Below are 18,304 nucleotides of genomic sequence, written 5' to 3'. Positions count from 1 at the left end.
CGCTCGTATAGGAAGTCATCATGATGTGATAACGGATCTTGGCGATGTGGAAGAACTCTCTCCAAAACGCTAATCTAACTAATATCGCTCCTTCATCAGTGGATCTCTGAAGAAGGGAGCTGTACATTAATGCAATAGAGGCTTCTTAGTTTGCTCAGCTGCTTTTAATGGATCACCGTGTGTCTCACTTTACATGCATTTACGGAACTCCCGTATAACCCCCGGTATATGCGCAAGCGCATTAGACTACCGTATATGACAGGAGCTGCCATGTTTTCCGGGGGAGTGGCAGCTTATCCAGCTACCTTCAGTTAGCCTGCGCTGGAGCAGCTTCAAGCTTATGGATGTGTTGCCATGGTGATTTTGCCAAACTTGCTTCGTGGAACCGACAAGCCTGATCTACGTCATCTTATCCTGAAAAGTATCCGGCTAACTCAGTTAGCCACGTACGAGGAACGGGGCCCAGGTCTCTAACAGATACAGATCTATATCTCTGCAGGTCTCTAACAGATCCAGGTCTATATCTCTGCAGGTCTCTAACAGATCCAGGTCTATATCTCTGCAGGTCTCTAACAGATCCAGATCTATATCTCTGCAGGTCTCTAACAGATCCAGGTCTATATCTCTGCAGGTCTCTAACAGATCCATGTCTATATCTCTGCAGGTCTCTAACAGATCCAGGTCTATATCTCTGCAGGTATCTAACAGATCCAGGTCTATATCTCTGCAGGTATCTAACAGATCCAGGTCTATATCTCTGCAGGTCTCTAACAAATCCAGGTCTATATCTCTGCAGGTCTCTAACGGATCCAGGTCTATATCTCTGCAGGTCTCTAACGGATCCAGGTCTATATCTCTGCAGGTCTCTAACAGATCCAGGTCTATATCTCTGCAGGTCTCTAACGGATCCAGGTATATATCTCTGCAGGTCTCTAACAGATCCAGGTCTATATCTCTGCAGGTCTCTAACAGATCCATGTCTATATCTCTGCAGGTCTCTAACAGATCCAGGTCTATATCTCTGCAGGTCTCTAACATATCCATGTCTATATCTCTGCAGGTCTCTAACAGATCCAGGTCTATATCTCTGCAGGTCTCTAACGGATCCAGGTCTATATCTCTGCAGGTCTCTAACGGATCCAGGTCTATATCTCTGCAGGTATCTAACAGATCCAGGTCTATATCTCTGCAGGTCTCTAACAGATCCAGGTCTATATCTCTGCAGGTATCTAACATATCCAGGTCTATATCTCTGCAGGTCTCTAACGGATCCAGGTCTATATCTCTGCAGGTCTCTAACGGATCCAGGACTTTATCTTCAGGAGGAGCTGCTGGTTTTGTGGCCCTGTAGCAGCCGGAGGGGCGGTACAGTCTTTTTCATAAATACAGCAGTGACACGTGTAAAGCCGCCAGAGGCGTACGCAGCTCTCCTCGTGCCATAGCAGCACGGACAGGTAACCAGGTGGTCTTTGTGTCGCGAGCGGCGCTGGGACTCACCTAGACTTCCGGTGAATCCGTCCATTTTCCGGGAGAAAAGCAGGAGTCCGGGCCGGAGGCCTGCGGGAGGCTGAACGCACGCTGCGGGCCTCCGTCCGGGTTTTTCCACCGCAGCGGAGATAGAAGGAGGCGAGCCGAGCCGAGTCGGGTTTAGACCCGACGGGTCCGTCCGTCCGTGAGGCCGAAGATCCGCCGCTTTCCAGCGGGCTGGAAGAAGAAGAAGACGCTCTTTGGATGATCCGACAGCCGAGAGAGAGACGAGAGGAGCCGCAGACACGACGGACCGATGCTGCTGCTGCGCGTTTCCGACTCCGCCTGCTCGGGGGGGGGGGGGGGAGGAAACGGGGGAGGACTGCAGGGAGGAAGGTCAAGTTACAGTCTTCATTGGAGATGTTGAGCTGCAGCACCACCGGGAGGTCAAATACCAGAATCACAAACACAATAAGAAGAATATAGACCGTTTCTAAGAATAATGAAACCATAGACTGTTTATAGGAAGAATGAAACTATAGACTGTTTATAAGAAGAATGAAACCATAGACTGTTTATAGGAAGAATGAAACTATAGACTGTTTATAGGAAGAATGAAACTATAGACTGTTTATAAGAAGAATGAAACTATAGACTGTTTATAAGAAGAATGAAACCATAGACTGTTTATAAGAAGAATGAAACCATAGACTGTTTATAGGAAGAATGAAACCATAGACTGTTTATAAGAAGAATGAAACCATAGACTGTTTATAAGAAGAATGAAACTATAGACTGTTTATAAGAAGAATGAAACTATAGACTGTTTATAGGAAGAATGAAACTATAGACTGTTTATAAGAAGAATGAAACTATAGACTGTTTATAAGAAGAATGAAACTATAGACTGTTTATAAGAAGAATGAAACTATAGACTGTTTATAGGAAGAATGAAACTATAGACTGTTTATAAGAAGAATGAAACTATACTGTTTATAGGAAGAATGAAACTATAGACTGTTTATAAGAAGAATGAAACTATAGACTGTTTATAGGAAGAATGAAACCATAGACTGTTTATAAGAAGAATGAAACTATAGACTGTTTATAAGAAGAATGAAACCATAGACTGTTTATAGGAAGAATGAAACTATAGACTGTTTATAAGAAGAATGAAACCATAGACTGTTTATAGGAAGAATGAAACTATAGACTGTTTATAAGAAGAATGAAACTATACTGTTTATAGGAAGAATGAAACTATAGACTGTTTATAAGAAGAATGAAACTATAGACTGTTTATAAGAAGAATGAAACCATAGACTGTTTATAGGAAGAATGAAACTATAGACTGTTTATAAGAAGAATGAAACCATAGACTGTTTATAGGAAGAATGAAACTATAGACTGTTTATAAGAAGAATGAAACTATACTGTTTATAGGAAGAATGAAACTATAGACTGTTTATAAGAAGAATGAAACTATAGACTGTTTATAAGAAGAATGAAACTATACTGTTTATAGGAAGAATGAAACTATAGACTGTTTATAAGAAGAATGAAACTATAGACTGTTTATAAGAAGAATGAAACTATAGACTGTTTATAAGAAGAATGAAACTATAGACTGTTTATAAGAAGAATGAAACTATACTGTTTATAGGAAGAATGAAACTATAGACTGTTTATAAGAAGAATGAAACCATAGACTGTTTATAAGAAGAATGAAACCATAGACTGTTTATAGGAAGAATGAAACTATAGACTGTTTATAAGAAGAATGAAACTATACTGTTTATAGGAAGAATGAAACTATAGACTGTTTATAAGAAGAATGAAACTATAGACTGTTTATAAGAAGAATGAAACTATACTGTTTATAAGAAGAATGAAACTATAGACTGTTTATAAGAAGAATGAAACCATAGACTGTTTATATTTTAGGTAATATTAATGAGGGTAAAACTTTGAAGGGTAAAGAAGTAATTACACAGCAATAATTAACATTGTACATGTACTATAAATTAGCAGGAGAGATTATTTAATATAATACTGCACAAAAAATAAGAATTAATCAAAATCAATATTGATTGTTATATTCCCAGACTGTGAAAAAATAAAACGACATTTTTCCGTCTATTATTCTGTGCCCAGAACAAATTTAATTTCTGTGATTTTCAGTTAAACACGTAGTGGTACAATTTAAAGGGTTTAAATTCTGAAGATGTAGATTTGATAGTTATGATCAGTGACGATGGATAATATGATTCATAGCATTTTTAGAAGGGCACATTTTTTTTGGCTACATTAAATTATAATGCATCACAATCAATGTTGGTGCTGATGAAAAAAACTCCCATTAGAATTTAGTGTATAGAAAACAATTCATTTTTTCACATAAAACAGTGTCATTATGTAAGAAAGATATAATTTAAAAGGTTTACTTTATGATCATGATCAAGACTGATGTTGGTTAAAAAATTAAAAGTCAGAGAGTGACACTTTTAATAACTCAGTTAATCAATGACTGCAAATATTGATGCATTTATTTTTGGTTGATTTAATATTTGAATGTGTAAGAATTTAGAAAGTGTTAATGAAGTGAAATACAAATTAAACATTGTCTGGTTTTATAACTTTTAACTAGTCTGTAATCAACACAAAGGTTAGGGTTACTTATTGTTATAATAAATTAAAATACTGTTTAACCTTCATCAGTTCAAAAACTTTCCTAAATTAACAATAGGAAGTGAATCAATCAGAACAAACTTCACTTTTATTATGATGAATATAAAAAGACATAAAAAATTCACTTTTATATATAAAATAAATCCCATCAGAATAAAACTCAAACACAAAAAATCCAATTAAATCATTAATTCACTAACAGAAAATAAGAAATCAATGAAAGCAGAAAATTCAAACAATAACTCAGAATCTTCTCTGGATTGTTCTCATCGGTTCAAACATCTCAAAAGTCTTTATTCATACAAAACATTTAAACCAAAACTTTATTCAGTTGAACTCGGATTTTTCTTCCGTGGTATCTAAATGTCTAATCCTAACCGTAGAAATAGAACAGGAGTAGAACCTAGAACCCTTTTCACTGGTCATCGCTGTACGTTGTCACGGTGACGGAAAGTGTGAGCGGGGCGGGGGGGGGGGGGGGGGGGTTCTGTCCCCATGACAATGTTAGCATAAATTAGCAAGCTAGCTAACTAGCCATCTCTCTGCTAGCTTGTAGCTCGTATGGAAGCTAACGACTAAGAACTCCCCTTCTGCTCCTTTTCTTCTTCTTTGGTCTGAACCTTCAGTTGTCCAATGAGAGAGCTCGAGCCATCGATGGCCCCGCCTCTAAAAGACGTGTTTCAATTAGTTTTCACATTTTGATAATCAATTAATCATCATTTATCAATCATACATTCGTCTTATTCTGCAGTAAACTAAATCATTTCAGGACTCAAAAGAAGACCTGAATTCAACCTGAAGATGAAGAAGATGATGATGATGATGAGGGAGTCAACCTGAAGATGAAGATGATGATGAAGTAGGTACTGAAGTGTGTTCATTCTAAAACGGCAGGATAAGTGAAGGCAGTCTGGTGCAGAGCTTCATCGTCTGTGTGATGAAAACTGATGATGAAGGAGGCACTGAACAGACGATGAAGCTCTCAGAGACAAAACAACATAAAAAAGATTCAACAGAAGGCCATGTTTTCAGTAACCACAGCAACGAGGTCATCAGAAGATGACGACAGGAAGTGAAGGCAGGTACAGCAGAGTTACTGAAGAAGAAGAAGAAGAAGAAGGCACATCTGAAGAAACCAGGTCCACCTGGCGGAGGCCCCGCCCCTTGTGGGTGTGGCATCAGTAGCTGAAGTTGACCTTTTCGATGTCCGAGATCAGAGTCCTGGCCAGGTAGATCCCCACCATCTGATCACAGGTAAACAGACACTTCAGGTACAGAAACCACTAGGAAGCAGTAGAGTCTATGGCCATGGCCATGGTCAAGCCCTACACCCCCGCCCGACCCCTTCGCTCTGCTGCCTCGGGGCCATTGGTTGCCCCGTCGCTCAGAGGTCCCTGCGGCCGATCGACCCGGTCACGGCTGTTTCCTGTCCTGGCCCCACAGTGGTGGAATGAACTCCCCACTGACGTCAGGACAGCAGAGTCGCTGCCCATCTTTCATCAGGCTGAAAACTCACCTCTTCAAAAAGGCCTACCCTGAGCCTTCCACTTAGCATCTATTGTATTCATACTAGCTTATTGCACTTATTGTTTTCTTATTAGTTTGTGGCACTTATTGCATTCGTTTGTTTCTGCACTGTACGTTGGCTCTGGTTTATGCTCTTAGATGCTTGTTTGAGGAGGGGAGATGCACTTCTGACTTCTGGTGACTAGTAGTTCTCTTGAAAACCGATGTTGAATACACTTATTGTAAGTCGCTTTGGATAAAAGCGTCTGCTAAATGACTGTAATGTAATGTAATGTCTAAGTCCCCATTGGAACCATTAAAACCACAATGTTTGATCATCTGTGTCTCAATGTTCTAAAGTGAACGTCATACTTTCTTCTCTGACCTCACTTGAAAGATCAGAGTAAGATTTTATATTTAAACTAAGACAATCCGTGTAAACATGAGTTTAAATACTGCAACAGTATTGTGTTCTGTACAATAACAGTACTGCGTTCTGTGCAGTAACAGAGTAACAGTACTGTCTTCTGTGCAATAAGAGTACTGTGTTCTGTACAGTAACAGAGTAACAGTGCTGCGTTGTGTGCAGTAACAGTACTGCGTTGTGTGCAGTAACAGTACTGCGTTTTGTGCAGTAACAGTACTGCGTTTTGTGCAGTAACAGTACTGTCTTCTGTACAGTAACAGTAATTTCTTCTGTGCAGTAACAGTACTTTCTTCTGTGCAGTAACAGTACTGCGTTGTGTGCAGTAACAGTACTGCGTTGTGTGCAGTAACAGTACTGCGTTTTGTGTAGTAACAGTACTGTCTTCTGTACAGTAACAGTAATTTCTTCTGTGCAGTAACAGTACTTTCTTCTGTGCAGTAACAGTACTGCGTTGTGTGCAGTAACAGTACTGCGTTTTGTGCAGTAACAGTACTGCGTTTTGTGTAGTAACAGTACTGTCTTCTGTACAGTAACAGTAATTTCTTCTGTGCAGTAACAGTACTTTCTTCTGTGCAGTAACAGTACTGAGTTTTGTGCAGTAACAGCACTGCGTTTTGTGCAGTAACAGTACTTTCTGCTGTGCAGTAACAGTACTGCATTGTGTGCAGTAACAGTACTGCGTTTTGTGCAGTAACAGTACTTTCTTCTGTGCAGTAACAGTACTACATTGTGTGCAGTAACAGTACTTTCTTCTGTGCAGTAACAGTACTGCATTGTGTGCAGTAACAGTACTGCGTTTTGTGCAGTAACAGTACTTTCTTCTGTGCAGTAACAGTACTGCATTGTGTACACTGCATTGTGTACAGTGTGTGCAGTAACAGTACTGCGTTTTGTGCAGTAACAGCACTTTCTTCTGTGCAGTAACAGTACTTTCTTCTGTGCAGTAACAGTACTGCATTGTGTGCAGTAACAGTACTGCGTTTTGTGCAGTAACAGTACTTTCTTCTGTGCAGTAACAGTACTGCATTGTGTACACTGCATTGTGTACAGAGTGTGTGCAGTAACATTACTGCATTGTGTGCAGTAACAGTACTGCGTTTTGTGCAGTAACAGCACTTTCTTCTGTGCAGTAACAGTACTTTCTTCTGTGCAGTAACAGTACTGCATTGTGTGCAGTAACAGTACTGCGTTTTGTGCAGTAACAGTACTTTCTTCTGTGCAGTAACAGTACTGCATTGTGTGCAGTAACAGTACTGCGTTGTGTGCAGTAACAGTACTGCGTTTTGTGCAGTAACAGTACTTTCTTCTGTGCAGTAACAGTACTGCATTGTGTGCAGTAACAGTACTGCATTCTGTGCAGTAACAGTACTGTGTTTTGTGCAGTATCAGTACTTTGTAAATACTAAATAAATGTATAGTAACCTGCAGCAGAGAGATGACGATGAAGACGATGGCCACCGTGTAAAGGTTCCCAGGTAACCAGTCCTCCAACGCAGCAATGCAGCCTTTAGTGTAGATGTGATCCGTCCACTCCCTCTGTGTAGAACCAGAGAACGTTATAGAACAGGTTCTATCGGGAACCATGAAAGGTTTCCAGGACCAGAGAACATTATAGAACATGTTCTATCAGGAACCATGAAAGGTTTCCAGGACCAGAGAACATTATAGAACAGTTTCTATCAGGAACCACCAAAGGTTTCCAGGACCAGAGAACAGTATAGAACAGGTTCTTTTAGGAACCACCAAAGGTTTCCAGGACCAGCAGAATGTTACAGAACAGGTTCTATCAGGAACCACCAAAGGTTTCCAGGACCAGCAGAACAGGTTCTATCAGGAACCATCAAAGGTTTCCAGGACCAGAGAATGTTACAGAACAGGTTCTATCAGGAACCATCAAAGGTTTTCAGGCGCAACATGTTTTGGTAGCTAGCTAGTCGGACAGTAAATAATGTGAGCTAGGGTTCCTCTCATGAATACAGAACCCAGTAGAACCCAGATGGAATAGTTCTAGTTCTGTTCCAAAAGACATGAGAGGTTTGACACAGTGTTCTTTAAGTGTTTATTGTTCACGTAAAATAGATTCAGATTAATTTATCTCTTCTATACTGTGATGTCACTGTGAGTCGCAGTGATGTCCAAACAGGAAGCTACATTTAAAGAACAGGAAGTGACCTCACCTTCGGTCTGTTTCTCACGTCGTATCCACACTGAGTGTTCAGCACCGAGTCCTGAAACAAACACAATCGGTTCCCTTCAATGAGACTGAATCACAGTTAAATTCATTCTTATTAAATTGATCAGTGATTAACTCACAGCAGGATCAGTGATGCAGCACGAAAAAGGAACTCCACACTTCTCTCTGCTGCGATGGGTTCCGTTACAGCTAAAATAAACATTTAGATCCCAGTCGTTAGGTTCCTGAGCTCCACAGCAGTGGTTCTGTTAAATGAACAAGATAATAAAGGTTAAACTAAAGGTTCCTGAGCTCCACAGCAGTGGTTTTGTTAAAAGACCAAGATAATAAAGGTTAAACTAAAGGTTCCTGAGCTACACAGCAGTGGTTCTGTTAAAAGAACAAGATAATAAAGGTTAAACTGAAGGTTTTTGAGCTCCACAGCAGTGGTTCTGTTAAAAGAACAAGATAATAAAGGTTAAACTAAAGGTTCCTGAGCTCCACAGCAGTGGTTCTGTTAAAAGAACAAGATAATAAAGGTTAAACTAAAGGTTCCTGAGCTCCACAGCAGTGATTCTGTTAAAAGAACAAGATAATAAAGGTTAAACTAAAGGTTTTTGAGCTCCACAGCAGTGGTTTTGTTAAAAGACCAAGATAATAAAGGTTAAACTGAAGGTTCCTGAGTTACACAGCAGGGCTTCTGTTAAAAGAACAAGATAATAAAGGTTAAACTGAAGGTTCCTGAGTTACACAGCAGGGGTTCTGTTAAAAGAACAAGATAATAAAGGTTAAACTAAAGGTTCCTGAGCTCCACAGCAGTGGTTCTGTTAAAAGAACAAGATAATAAAGGCTAAACTAAAGGTTCCTGAGCTCCACAGCAGTGGTCCTGTTAAAAGAACAAGATAATAAAGGTTAAACTAAAGGTTCCTGAGCTACACAGCAGTGGTTCTGTTAAAAGAACAAGATAATAAAGGTTAAACTGAAGGTTTTTGAGCTCCACAGCAGTGGTTCTGTTAAAAGACCAAGATAATAAAGGTTAAACTGAAGGTTCCTGAGCTCCACAGCAGTGGTTCTGTTAAAAGAACAAGATAATAAAGGTTAAACTGAAGGTTCCTGAGCTCCACAGCAGTGGTTCTGTTAAAAGAACAAGATAATAAAGGTTAAACTAAAGGTTCCTGAGCTCCACAGCAGTGGTTCTGTTAAAAGACCAAGATAATAAAGGTTAAACTGAAGGTTCCTGAGTTACACAGCAGGGGTTCTGTTAAAAGAACAAGATAATAAAGGTTAAACTAAAGGTTTTTGAGCTCCACAGCAGTGGTTTTGTTAAAAGACCAACATAATAAAGGTTAAACTGAAGGTTCCTGAGTTACACAGCAGGGGTTCTGTTAAAAGAACGAGATAATAAAGGTTAAACTGAAGGTTCCTGAGTTACACAGCAGGGGTTCTGTTAAAAGAACAAGATAATAAAGGTTAAACTAAAGGTTCCTGAGCTCCACAGCAGTGGTTCTGTTAAAAGAACAAGATAATAAAGGCTAAACTAAAGGTTCCTGAGCTCCACAGCAGTGGTTCTGTTAAAAGAACAAGATAATAAAGGTTAGACTAAAGGTTCCTGAGCTCCACAGCAGTGGTTTTGTTAAAAGACCAAGATAATAAAGGTTAAACTGAAGGTTCCTGAGTTACACAGCAGGGGTTCTGTTAAAAGAACAAGATAATAAAGGTTAAACTAAAGGTTCCTGAGCTCCACAGCAGTGGTTCTGTTAAAAGAACAAGATAATAAAGGTTCCTGATTCGTTACCATCCTCTGCAGAGAGTCGATGAGGTTCTGCAGGTCGATGTCGTCTCTGTATCCTTTCACGTTTGCCAAGAAGAAGTCATTGATCCATTCTCTGACCTGACTCTGAAACACCACGGCCAGAACGGCAGCCGTGAGCTCCAGGATGAAGATGAAGCCGATTACACCGGAAAACTGACCAAAAAACACACAAATATACAAACTTCAGCAGATGGATATTTTTAACGTACAAACTTTATCAGACGGATGTTTTTAACGTACAAACCGAGCAGACGGATGTTTTTAACGTACAAACTGAGCAGACGGATATTTTTAACGTACAAACTTCAGCAGACGGATGTTTTTAAGGTACAAACTTCAGGAGACGGATGTTTTTAACATACAAACTTTGTCAGACGGATGTTGTTAACGTACAAACTGAGCAGACGGATGCTTTTAACGTACAAACTGAGCAGACGGATATTTTTAACGTACAAACTTCAGCAGACGGATGTTTTTAAGGTACAAACTTCAGGAGACGGATGTTTTTAAGGTACAAACTTCAGCAGACGGATGTTTTTAAGGTACAAACTTCAGGAGACGGATGTTTTTAAGGTACAAACTTCAGCAGACGGATGTTTTTAAGGTACAAACTTCAGGAGACGGATGTTTTTAAGGTACAAACTTCAGCAGACGGATATTTTTAACGTACAAACTTCAGCAGACGGATGTTTTTAAGGTACAAACTTCAGCAGACGGATGTTTTTAAGGTACAAACTGAGCAGACGGATGTTTTTAAACGTACAAACTTCAGCAGACGGATGTTTTTAACGTACAAACTGAGCAGACGGATGTTTTTAACGTACAAACTAAGCAGACGGATGTTTTTAACGTACAAACTTTGTCAGACGGATGTTTTTAAGGTACAAACTGAGCAGACGGATGTTTTTAAGGTACAAACTGAGCAGACGGATGTTTTTAACGTACAAACTTCAGCAGACGGATGTTTTTAATGTACAAACTGAGCAGACGGATGTTTTTAACGTACAAACTAAGCAGACGGATGTTTTTAACGTACAAACTTTGTCAGACGGATGTTTTTAAGGTACAAACTGAGCAGACGGATGTTTTTAAGGTACAAACTGAGCAGACGGATGTTTTTAACGTACAAACTTCAGCAGACGGATGTTTTTAACGTACAAACTTCAGAAGACGGACGTTTTTAACGTACGAACTTTATCAGACAGATGTTTTTAAGGTACAAACTTCAGCAGACGGATGTTTTTAACGTACAAACTTTATCAGACAGATGTTTTTAACGTACAAACTTCAGCAGACGGATGTTTTTAACGTACAAACTTCAGCAGACGGATGTTTTTAACGTACAAACTTCAGCACACGGATGTTTTTAACGTACAAACTGAGCAGACGGACGTTTTTAAACGTACAAACTTTAGGAGACAGATGTTTTCTCTTAGAGCTCCCACACAGCCGGCAAAGCCCAGGATGAAGGTGACTCCGCCGACCACCAGGACCAACCAGACTGGGTCGAAACCATGTAGCCGTGTCACCTGGGTCAGATCCAACAGGACCCCCTGTAGTCCACAACACACAAGTTTAAGAAGGGCAAACCGGTTTAGAACCAGACCAGTAAAAGAGGTCTAACTAGATAGATATTAATTAAATTATTTAGCCTCTTGTAAATGAATGATAGGTGTTTTATTCACTCTCTGGTTATGACAACTCACCTTTTCACTCCATGCCCAGAAACCAACTGCAATAAAGGCAACTCCAGCCAGCTGCAACACAAAGACACACACCAGCGTTTAGACAGATCCGATAACAAACAAACCAACGTTTAGACAGGTTCAAAAACACAGAGTTTAGACCAGTGGTTCTTAACATTTTTGACCCTGAGCCCCCCCTATTCATTATCCAGATCCCTTACTGCCCCCCCACCATTTAAAAAGTAGGCATATCGTCTCCCCTGAACATTTATGTGGATTATTATAACACACAAACGTTTGATAACAGATCCAATAACAGGTTGACAAAGACACTTCTGGCTCCATCAGCCACACAGGAAACCAGCACATCCTGTCAGCTGACTAGCAGACAGGAAACAGCTCTGAGTCTCAGTCAGTTTAACAGGTTTAGGTCTATAACTATGAACTATAAACTACAATACAAGACAAATACAAACAAGTGGCTGAAAGTAACAGCTGCCAAATTTAGAAAGGCCAGCTGGGAAATAAAACACTGACTGTGTGAATGCAAAACCTAAAGTCTGATTACATCACTGCCTCACCTCGAGCACCATAGATCTGACTACATGTGTGTATTCTATTACATGAATGTATTGTTACATTCATGTAATAGAATACGCTGATAAGGATAATTGTACATGCGATATCAATTATATATACAGTATATATAGATATACACTGCCGTTCAAAAGTTTGGGGTCACTTAGAAATTTTGTTGTTTTTGCTGAAAACATACATGAAATGAGTTTAAATAGGAAGAAATGTCATTGTAAAAGTTAGAAATAATGATTGTTAATTGAAATAATACGTTCAAACTTTGCTTTCATCAAAGAATCCTCCATTTGCAGCAATTACAGCCTTGCAGACCTGTGGCATTCTAGCTGTCAATTTGTTAAGGTAATCTGAAGAGATTTCTCCCTGATGTTTTCTGATGATCGGTTAGTTCAGGGGTCGGCAACCTTTTCTATCCAAAGAGCCATTTTGCCCTATTTTACACCAAATAAAATTTGTCTGGAACCGCAAAAGCTATTTGATATCACAGCTTATAACGTTTTGTATATAGTTATATTGTATATAGAAAAACTATAGTTTGTTGTATTTATAAAAGTATAGAACAAGAATAAAGACAATTCTTGACATTTTATTGCTATTTTACATGTTAGAACAATATCAAACTCTTATGAAGAGGAGAGTTTGCTACAGCAGTTGAGAAATCGCTCTTTTTCGCTGCTGTCCAGTTAAAGTCTGCATTTTTGTGGAGGAAGCAGCTGTTATTGGAGCGATTAGTGAGCGGTATATCCAGCGGCGTCATCAGACCTACGGAGCGGCCGTCTGAAGTCACGTTAGCTTCTTTGAGCAACTAATCTACTTCCTGTTTACACCGTCACCCACCCGCATGCCCAGTGTACGTGAATAGTCACGTGATATTCGATTTCAGGCGTTTTAGTCTGGACGGAGACAGCTGCCGCTCAATGGGAAATCCACCACTAAACAACCAAGACCAAGGGTAGACCGGGTAAAGCGCTCCCAAACCATGGGACTGATCAAGCCGTTCTCCCCTGAAGAGCTCAATATCAGCATCAACACCCTTAAAACCGGCAAAGCCATAAGACTGGATAACATTTTCACTGAAGAGATCAAGCATTTTGGACCTCTGATGAGGAAATGGATCCTCGAACTGATGAATAAGTGCATGCTGACAAAAAACATCCCAAAGATCTGGCAGAAAACCAGGATTATTGCCCTTCTCAAACCAGGCAAAGACCCAGCGCATGCAAAGAGCTTCCGCCCAATCTCTCTGCTATGCCACCTCTACAAACTGTTTGAGCGCTTGATTCTCAACAGGCTTGCCCCTGTTGCTGAACCAGCCATCATACCTCAACAAGCCGGATTCCGACCTGGTAAATCTACAACAAGCCAACTTCTGAACCTCACTCAACACATTGAGGACGGATTCCAGAAAGGACTGGTAACAGGAGCCGTCTTTATTGATCTGTCTGCCGCATGTGACACTGTGAAGCATCGCCTCCTCCTAAAAAAGATCTTGGAGTTGACAAAAGACCTGGCACTCACAGACCTCATTGGAGCCCTTCTGAAAGACAGGCGCTTCTTTGTTGTCCTGAATAACAAGCAGAGTTGCTGGCGACAACAACGGAATGGCCTACCTCAAGGTAGTGTGCTGGCCCTACTACTGTATAACATCTACACCAACGACCAGCCAATGGACCAGAACACTGAGCATTTCATCTATGCAGACGATCTCTGTGTAACATCTCAAGAGAACTTGTTCGAAGCAGTAGAATCAAACCTCACCACAGCCCTAGAGGAGCTACTCCTCTATTACGAGTGCAACCACCTACATGCCAACCCTGCAAAGACCCAAGTCTGGTCCATCTCAGGAACCGTGAAGCCAACAGACCACTTAACATCAAATGGTCTGGAACACCACTTGAGCACTGTACCCACCCTGTCTACCTTAGAGTAACCCTGGATCGTACTCTCTCCTTTAAGGAGCACATCAACAACACAAAATCCAAAGTCGGTTCCCGAAACAACATTCTACAGAAACTGATCAACTCCAAATGGGGAGCCACAGCACACACATTAATATCTACTGCTCTGGCCCTGTGCTATTCCTCTGCGGAATATGCATGCCCTGTTTGGGAGAGGTCAACCCATGCCAAGAAACTTGACCCAGCACTGAACAACACCTGCCGCCTGATCACTGGCTGCTTGAAACCCACCAACACAAGCAACCTTCACCTCCTCGCTGGCATTGCCCCTGCTGATATTAGACGGGGAGTTGGCAGCCGAGTCGAGAAAACAAAATCTACTAGTGATGAACGGCATCTCCTCCATGGATGTCACCCTCCGGCCCAACGGCTAAAATCAAGAAGAAGCTTTCTCAGCCATGTCCAGCCCCTAACAAAGTCTCGGAAAGAAACTAGAATCCAACTCTGGAGGGAAAAGCTTGAGAATGACCCTCCTCCAACTGTCATGGGAATACCCCCCACTGAAAACCTTCCCCCTGGCCCAGAAGCAACATGGGCTAACTAAAACACTAAAACACTAAACCGCCTCAGAAGGACAACGGGATGATCAAAAGCTGCTCTGGTCAGATAAGATTACAAGACTGGACCAACCACCTGTTAATGTGGAGAAGCAGACCATACTATGGAGCACTGCCTTGTCTGCCCTCTACTACCCAACCCTGAGACTCAAAAGACCTTGCAGTGTTGAATAAAAATGCAAAGGACTGTGTAAAGAAATGGGAAACTGTCATATAACCATCATGCTTCAGTGAAATGAAAAGAAGAATAATCTATATCTATATATAAATAGATAAATATAGTGTATCTATACCACAAGGCTTGATTTCGGGGCCTACACTTTTTATTTGTATATCGATGACATATGTGAATCATCAAATATTTTTTAAAGTTTCTGTTGTTTGCAGATGGCACTTTTTTAGTTCAGGAGATGATTTAAAAGTTTTTGCAGAAAACTTTGTCAATGAAATAGTCAAACTTAAAGGACGGTTTGATGAAAATAAGTTATCTTTAAAAGTGAACATAACTAAGGTTATGGTTTTCGTTAATCAAGAGAAGGATTCAAAACGTTCACTAACTATAGATTAGTTTTTTATATATATATATTATATATATATATATATAAAATATATATATAGTATATATATATACTATATATATATATAAAATATAATAATCGTGATTAATCGCATGATTTTCTGCGATTAATCTCATTGTTATGGCAAAGTTCAATAATGAATTCAAAAGTAGTGTATTGCACACTTTTATTTTAAAGTACTGCTATATGAACTAAAGGTCAATAACATTTGGTTTGTAAACACATCAGGTTCTTGTTAGCAGCAGTATTCCCTTTACACAGTAGCAGTTATAACACAGTTATAATGATTCTGATCATAGATATTCAGCCGGTGTTCATAACTTTATCTTCATGTGTGGAAGAGATGATATTTAAATATACTTCTTGAAACCTGCAAACCTATCTACGTCATGTTTTTATGTTTGTTAAATTCTCAGTAGTGATACTAAATGATGCTTATTATACATATTACAAACAAAACACTTTAAAAACTCTAAAACAATAATTTAAATGAATCATTTATTTTTTTGGTATTTTGGTCAGACACATATGTAACGCTGATTACCGTAATATGTGTGGTATTTGTTATAAATGTACGTTGGTACATAGAGGGTGATAAGAAGCTGTACATGGAGGGACTTAGGACCCAGGGGAATGTAGGTGAAGCATGGAACCTGTAGTCTGTACCGTGGCAGTAACCTGCATGAGGAAGTTATGCTAATAAATAGTTGAGTTAAGAGCAGTTTGTTCTCTCGTGCTTATATGTTCATTTAAAAACACCACAATATGTGTTTTGATATTGTCACGTTTGATCCTGTAACGAGACGTGTCACCCGGGGGGGGGAACGGAAGCAGCAGGAAGTGACGCCACACAAACAGCTGTTCACTGCTCGCTGCCCGGTTCTTGTGTTAAAAATGTCCGCTTAATAATTTTAAAAAAACTGCGTTAATGCGCGATAAAATAATTGTCGGCATTAATTAATTAATGCGTTAACGTGATAATAACGCGTTAACTTGCGCGGCCCTAATATATATCTATATATACTGTATATATAGATATATATAGATAGTTTGTACTAAACACAAAAATAAATGATGTTTTGTGTTGTACTTATGTCGTTATCATACTCTACATACATAATGTCATTTCTTATGATCGAACAAGGTGAAACTAAAGAGATGATTGGTTGACGCTTCACCATCTCATTGGAGACCTGCTCGTCTTCGATTGGTAGTATCGGCCGTCAGCTTGACATTGACTGTAGAAGTGTTAACGTGCTGTACTCTGCTAATGTTAGCCTAATGTTGGCCAAATGTTGGCCTAACATTAGTCTAATTTTAGCCTAATTTTAGTCTAACGTTGGCCTAATTTTCAGGACCAAGCACCGGACATGGGGTGACAGAGCCTTATCCATATCTGCCCCCTCCCTCTGGAACTCTCTCCCCAAACACATCCGAGACTGCACTGACCTTTCCACATTCAAATCTCAAATCAAAACCCACCTGTTCAAAACTGCTTTTAATGTGTGACCGATATTGTGTATTTTATGTTTTTAGTGTATTGCTTTTATATATAAATGATTTTAATGTAAAGTGTCTTTGAATACTCTGAAAAGCGCTATATAAATAAAATGTATTATTATTATTATTAATTTTAGTCTAACGTTGGCCTAATGCTAGCCTAATGTTGGCCTAATTTTAGTCTAATGTTGGCCTAACGTTGGCCTAATGCAAGGAGTTAATAAAAACATCACCTGTACAGATCTCAGGTGTGCTCGTGTGACTCACCCAGAAGATGATGTTGTAGCTGAACATCAGGTATTTGTAGCAGCAGCTCACCTCAGCGCTCTCATATCGATAGTAGTACATCTGCCAATCATAAATAATGGTTATATACTGTATACTGTTATATACTGTACACACTGTACTACACTGTTATACACTGTATTTAACCTGTTATATACTCTACACACATACTGTTGTATACTCTACACACATACTGTTGTATCTGGACTATTGTACATATATACTGTATATAGTCTACATATACACTGTACAGAGGATCATGTCAGAAGTTTAACCTTATCTAATAACCATAACTCTTTATTTTAGCTGAAGTTAATCTGAAGCTAATCTGTCTGCAACTCTTCTCTTTTCTGTTATAAACGGACATTATTCTGCGTTCTTTGAGAAATCAACGAGAAGGTCGTCCTCCGGTCAGTTTGTAACGTTACCGAATAACGACCGTTAACGTTTGTTTAGAGCTAACTGACGCTAACAGGAAGCGGCTAAAGCTAACGCTAACTAACTAAATATATATGAAATATATATATATATATATATATATATATATATATACATATAACCAGAGTCAGTCTTACCTTCAGACCTCAGGAACACACATATAACAGATATATGTGTCTGTGTTTATTAATAACTTGAAGGATTAAAGTTGAACTAAACACACCCTGATACTCTTCTTCTTCTGCTTCTTCTTCTTCCGCCACAAACTAAACACAGCTACAGCTTCTTCTTCTTCTTCTTCTTCTTCTTCTTCTTCTTCTGTGGATTCAGCAGAACAGACACTGAGATGGCGTTTTACTGCCCTCTACTGTTTGTTTAATAATCTGGTATTTATATATATATTATATATACGTATATATACAATTATATAAATATGAATATATAAATACATAATATATATAAATACATAATATATATATATTTATATTTACATAATAATACAGTATATATATATTATTATGTGTATATATATATATATATACACATAATAATATATATAAATAAATATATATATACAAAATAATATATAAATATATATACACGTAATAATACAGTATATATATATTATATATATA

At 39.1% G+C, this 18,304-nt stretch overlaps 2 protein-coding genes across 3 annotated transcripts in view; both read right to left on the bottom strand.

The window, feature by feature from the left end:
- Nucleotides 1–1,819, bottom strand: part of eml4 (EMAP like 4) — a 32,292-nt gene extending 30,473 nt beyond the window's left edge. Inside the window, exon 1 of the mRNA XM_076085381.1 lies at nt 1,498–1,819. Within this exon, the coding sequence (XP_075941496.1) occupies nt 1,498–1,522 (25 nt within the window). The 5' untranslated portion in view covers nt 1,523–1,819. The remainder of the gene's footprint in view (nt 1–1,497) is intronic.
- A 2,406-nt stretch (nt 1,820–4,225) lies between these two features.
- On the bottom strand, nt 4,226–17,987 carry tspan14 (tetraspanin 14). Of its 2 annotated transcripts, none has more exons than XM_076085383.1 (9): nt 17,893–17,987; nt 17,214–17,294; nt 11,781–11,831; nt 11,481–11,627; nt 10,057–10,227; nt 8,402–8,527; nt 8,266–8,316; nt 7,511–7,624; nt 4,226–5,399 (listed from the first exon to the last, which is right to left on the bottom strand). In XM_076085383.1, exons 2-9 carry the CDS (start codon nt 17,292–17,294, stop codon nt 5,334–5,336), a joined length of 807 nt encoding a protein of 268 aa, XP_075941498.1. In that variant the 5' UTR covers nt 17,893–17,987; the 3' UTR covers nt 4,226–5,333. The 2 variants fall into 2 exon arrangements, with proteins under 2 accessions (XP_075941498.1, XP_075941497.1); XM_076085382.1 differs by having other exon boundaries at nt 17,807–17,973.
- Nucleotides 17,988–18,304: the final 317 nt, after the last annotated feature.

The sequence above is a fragment of the Anarhichas minor genome, unplaced genomic scaffold, assembly GCF_050575085.1.
Source record: "Anarhichas minor isolate MPS153535 unplaced genomic scaffold, ASM5057508v1 ptg000154l, whole genome shotgun sequence".
NCBI classification, from domain to species: domain Eukaryota; kingdom Metazoa; phylum Chordata; class Actinopteri; order Perciformes; family Anarhichadidae; genus Anarhichas; species Anarhichas minor.
The sequence above is the reverse complement of the archived record's forward strand: the minus strand, read 5'-3'. Positions and strand labels throughout refer to the sequence as shown.

What these genes read in the sequence shown, in the direction of transcription:
- tspan14 (XM_076085383.1), bottom strand. Translation starts at nt 17,294, where the DNA reads ATGTACTACTATCGATATGAGAGCGCTGAGGTGAGCTGCTGCTACAAA. An exon ending in TCTGGGCATGGAGTGAAAAG is followed by an intron (nt 11,628 to 11,780) that starts GTGAGTTGTCAT and finishes TGTGGACTACAG; the next exon opens with GGGGTCCTGTTGGATCTGAC. An exon ending in GCTGCATCACTGATCCTGCT is followed by an intron (nt 8,317 to 8,401) that starts GTGAGTTAATCA and finishes TGTTTGTTTCAG; the next exon opens with GACTCGGTGCTGAACACTCA.